Here is a 4179-nt window from a genome sequence, read left to right as displayed (position 1 = left end):
CTCAGCCCTCACACAGCTCCCCAACTTCCATGGTTCATGCCACAGAGGAGCCACCCAAGGCTGTGACAGGGATGGAAGGCACAACCAGAGCCACCCCTGCTCCCAGCCAGCCCGAAGGCAGCTCCCAGCTCAGGGCTGCACCCCCAAAATGATCCCCACACCCCCAGAGTGACCCCCCACAGGCCCCCAGACCAGAGCATCCCCCTCCCCACAGCCAGACCCTGCTCCCAGCACAATTATTTCCATTAACCCAGAGACACCGATTCCCCTACACAAGATGAGTGTTTATTTGGAGTTAACATTAACAGACAAACAGGTATTTCCCCTCCCCCCCCCCCATATAGACTTAATAGCATTTATTAATTATTATTTTTTTTTATAAATAAACATTTAATGCTGGGAACTTGCCAGCTTCACCGACAGCAAAGTGCATCGCGGTGCAAGGCGGGAGGTCGATCCCGTTCCTCTTCTGCCTGGGACCATCTTGCACCAGTTTCCCCCCCCCCTCCCCGAGTCCAAATCCAGCAGAGCAGGAGATGGACCCCATCAAAGTGCTGAGACCTGACAGTCTTGAGTCCTTCAGGAGCAGAGACCCATCCTTCAGTGCTGGGACCAAGCAACCTTCACTCCAAGACATCCCTTGGTCCTGGAGGTGACCAAAGCTGCTCGCTCTGCAGAGCCAGGTGAGGGTCCTCTCTCTTCCTCAGCCCCAAAGGAGAAAAAGTCCAGGAGAAAAGCTACATTTTCTTCTTTCAAGCAGGACTCCTTCCTTCCTTCCTAGAGCAGTCCAACATGGCCAGAGCAGGCAGCTCCCCAGCCTGGTGTCAGCGTTGGAGGAGGCAGGAACAGGAGGGCAAACTCAACGAGCCAACAGCAAAGAAAGAAAGTGGGGTTTTGGGGCAGCAGAATCCAGGGGACCCCCAAAGGCAGCATTGGTCCCACCATGAGCTCAGCGCTGGGGGCCTCCAGCAGGTTGGTCAGAGCCCATCTCTGATGGTGACAGCACCAGTGAGTCACCCCAAGGAAGGGCTGTCCGGGGAAGAGCGTTTCCTCTCCCAGGCAGTTGTGGAAAGGAGCAGCCTCCATGTCACTCCACTTCCACACATGGACAGGAGCTTGCCACCTGGGTCCTTCCCGATGGGAAGAGGGGCCACCACCACATGCCAGCAGCCAGGGTTGTCCCCAGGGCCAGGCTGTCCCAGGGCTCTACAATCCATATCTGTGCCACTTTCTTAAGGATATCTGGTGCCACCAGGTGGCTGGGACACAAGTGTCCTGCGTGGCCTGTCATCAGGCAGGGGAAGGACCACAACAGGATGGTGCAAGGACAATGCTTGGCCCCACCAACACAGGGCAGGAGACACACACTCTTCTCTTCAGTCCTCCTCCAACCCCTCTGTGGGGCTACGAGCCTCAACGTGGGCTACTCCTTTACATTGCACACAGCGAAGGGCCCTCAGGACCCCAGAGCTACTCATAAATAGGACACTACAAACTCTACACGGCGTCATACAGACAGCTCACACGCTGCAGGGTGGGGGAAAAGAGACACGGACACCCCCAGGGCACGTCAGCACGGGCAGCTGTCCCCGATGGCAGCGGAGCAGAGGACCACCAGGTCACAGCTTGGGCTTGTCAGGCTTGGGCTTGTCAGGGATGTTCCTCCGCTTGGAGCTGTAGAAGTCTAGAAGGTGGAAAGAGAAGGTTGGAAGGTGCCTCCAGCCCATCAGGAGCAGCAGGGCAGGAAGAGGGAGGTGTCCCGAGGGAGGCACCCCAAAACCCAGCCCAGCTGGACTCCATTTTAGAGCCACCCACCCAAAGCCATGCATTCTTGGAGAGAAGAGGCTGTAGATCTCCACCATCTCTTCTGTTTGGTCCCACCTGTACTTCCACCCCAGCCCTTGATCCTAGAGGACAGGCTCAGGCCATGGGAGCTAAGGGGGATGAACTATTTTGGGGCACCTTCAGCCGTAAGACCCACAAGCCCAATGTGAGCTCCCTGCCTAAACCCCAGCAACCAGAAGAAACCCAGTTTGCAGCCTTTTGCCCTTGGAAGGTGGGCTCTGCTCTCCCAGGGGAGAGATGTACAGAGGGTGGGTCCCCTCCCCATGCCCAGGAGCCAGGCAGGGCTCTTGCACCCAGGTCCCCTCCATCTGTCCCTACCAGGAAAGCCATGGCATGAGCAGTGCCACCAAGCATGCATGGAGTGCCACCAGGCCTCGAGCACTCACCTTTGATGGTGGGCTGCCCACGCTTCAAGCTCCGTGGAGAACCAGCCCTGTAAACCTCCGAGCTCTGCTGAGAGCCCTCAGGGCAAATCCTGCCAAGGTGGTCCTTGGGGGAGACCAAGGAGGTCCTGCTCTCGCTGCCAGTGACCTTGACCAGGCTGTGGACCTCCTGGGATGGCTGCTCAGTCAGGAAGACCCTCTCCCACTTGAACTGTCCTTCCAAGGGAGTCTCCGTCTCAAAGTTGAAGTTCCACCGCTGCTGAGCTTCTTCCAGCTGTTGCCTCAACATGTCCTCATAGTCATTCTGGAGCTGCTGGTGGTCCACGGGGCCGAAGAGGTTCCTGCACACCTTACTGCTGCATGGCATCTGCCCGGCCCGGCTCTGAGACAGGGGCATCGTGGTGGCTGGGAGGAAAGCAGAGCGAGTTACTGGGGTGTTGGGCAAGGCCAGGGACTAGCAAAGGAGGCAGTAGCCAAGGTGGGACAAGCTGGGTTGGGGTCTGCAATGAGCAGCCTGGAGAGGACCTTCATCTGCCAATGCTCATCCTGGGCTCAGATATTTGGATTTTAGCAGTGTCTTGGACAGATGTTGGAGATGTTGATGTTCCTCCACTCCTCCTCCAGCAGGTAAAGCCCTTCTGGGGCCAAACATCCCACACTTTGATGCTGCCACCAGCTCCATCCACAACCCCACAGGCACAAGGCAAGTTGGCGGATGGGCAAGTGAAGCAACGAGATGTTTTTTTCTGGCCAGTTTCTCAAGAACCCAGACCCGGTGGCAAGGAAGCCTTTTAAGCAACTGCAAGAACACGCCACAAGCTTGACCACTTCGTTAACCACCCTCCTTATCTGCAAGGAGCTGTTGGGCAACCAGAGACAAGAACCTGTTTGTTTGTTTTCTTTCAAATCGCTGCCAAAAAAGCCACGACCTTCACAGTAAAGTGGCAAAACCTTTCCTTCCTCCCCCTTCCCCCGTGCGTGGGGCCAATGGAGCCCTTGGGGTTACGAGGAACCTCGTTATCAGAGCCCAGCAAACAGCGCTCCGGGATTTGACTCCGCTCATTTAATGAGCCCTGCTCGTTAAATCTGCTTTAAAAACAGTTCACGGAAAAAAAAAATAAAAATAAATAAATAAAATAGTACGCAGGGGTTTTATTTCCTTGAACAAGACAGCTTCCTCCTTGCCCACCCGACCTGGGACTCCCAAAGCTGGGAATCCCAGACCCCCCCCAGCTTGGACCCCCCAAGTGTCCCTTGGGATGGGGTGCTCGGTCTCCTGCAGGGAGGATTTCTGCCCAAAATTAGCCCCCCCGGGTTGCCTGCGCTGCATTAGCAGGGATGCCACCAGCACGGTGTGCCCGGGGGTGGCCGGGGGGGACCACGCTGTGATTCCTGGGGCCACCCCGACCCTCTCCCCGGCGCCGCTCCCAACCCAGACCGAGCATCCCCGAGTAAAAATAGAAATCCCGCTTCCTATCTGCTGGCAGCCGGAGCACAGACGGGGTGACCTCACTGCAAGGCAAGTCCCAGCATGTCCAGGCAAGCCCTGGCAGGTAGCAGGCAGGGGGACATGTCTCCTCACCCTCTCTGGCCACCCTCCTTGGTCAGACACCCATCTCCCCCTCCTTGGGGCCATCACCTTGACCCAGGTGCCCCACACCTGGAGATAACAGCTTCACCCCAACTCATGGGGTGCAGATCCCTTCCCCACCAAATAGGGAAGGAGGTATGGAGGGGGGGGACAGGTCACTCTCCCCTCCCATGGGGCTGGCCCTGCCTTTAGAAGCCTTCTCCAAGAGCTCCAAGGCTTCCTGCCACCCAGCTGGAGAACCCCAAGGTGATGCAGGTGCTGCCTTCAGACCTCACCCAGCCCTGCCGGGAGGTGAAGACGCTCCCGGGGACACCCGGGACCAGTTACACCAGTTGGGGGAAAAGCCCGGGGAGCAGGATG

At 57.5% G+C, this 4179-nt stretch overlaps 1 protein-coding gene across 1 annotated transcript; it reads right to left on the bottom strand.

The window, feature by feature from the left end:
• Positions 1–263: 263 nt before the first annotated feature.
• On the bottom strand, positions 264–3404 carry CDKN1A (cyclin-dependent kinase inhibitor 1A (p21, Cip1)). Its single transcript, XM_014948419.1, has 2 exons — positions 2232–3404; positions 264–1684 (listed from the first exon to the last, which is right to left on the bottom strand). The coding sequence occupies exons 1-2, from the start codon at positions 2623–2625 to the stop codon at positions 1620–1622; spliced, it is 459 nt and encodes a 152-aa protein (XP_014803905.1). The 5' UTR covers positions 2626–3404; the 3' UTR covers positions 264–1619.
• Between the last annotated feature and the right edge of the window lie 775 nt (positions 3405–4179).

The sequence above is a fragment of the Calidris pugnax genome, unplaced genomic scaffold (assembly GCF_001431845.1).
Source record: "Calidris pugnax isolate Ruff unplaced genomic scaffold, ASM143184v1 scaffold91, whole genome shotgun sequence".
NCBI classification, from domain to species: domain Eukaryota; kingdom Metazoa; phylum Chordata; class Aves; order Charadriiformes; family Scolopacidae; genus Calidris; species Calidris pugnax.
The sequence above is the reverse complement of the archived record's forward strand: the minus strand, read 5'-3'. Positions and strand labels throughout refer to the sequence as shown.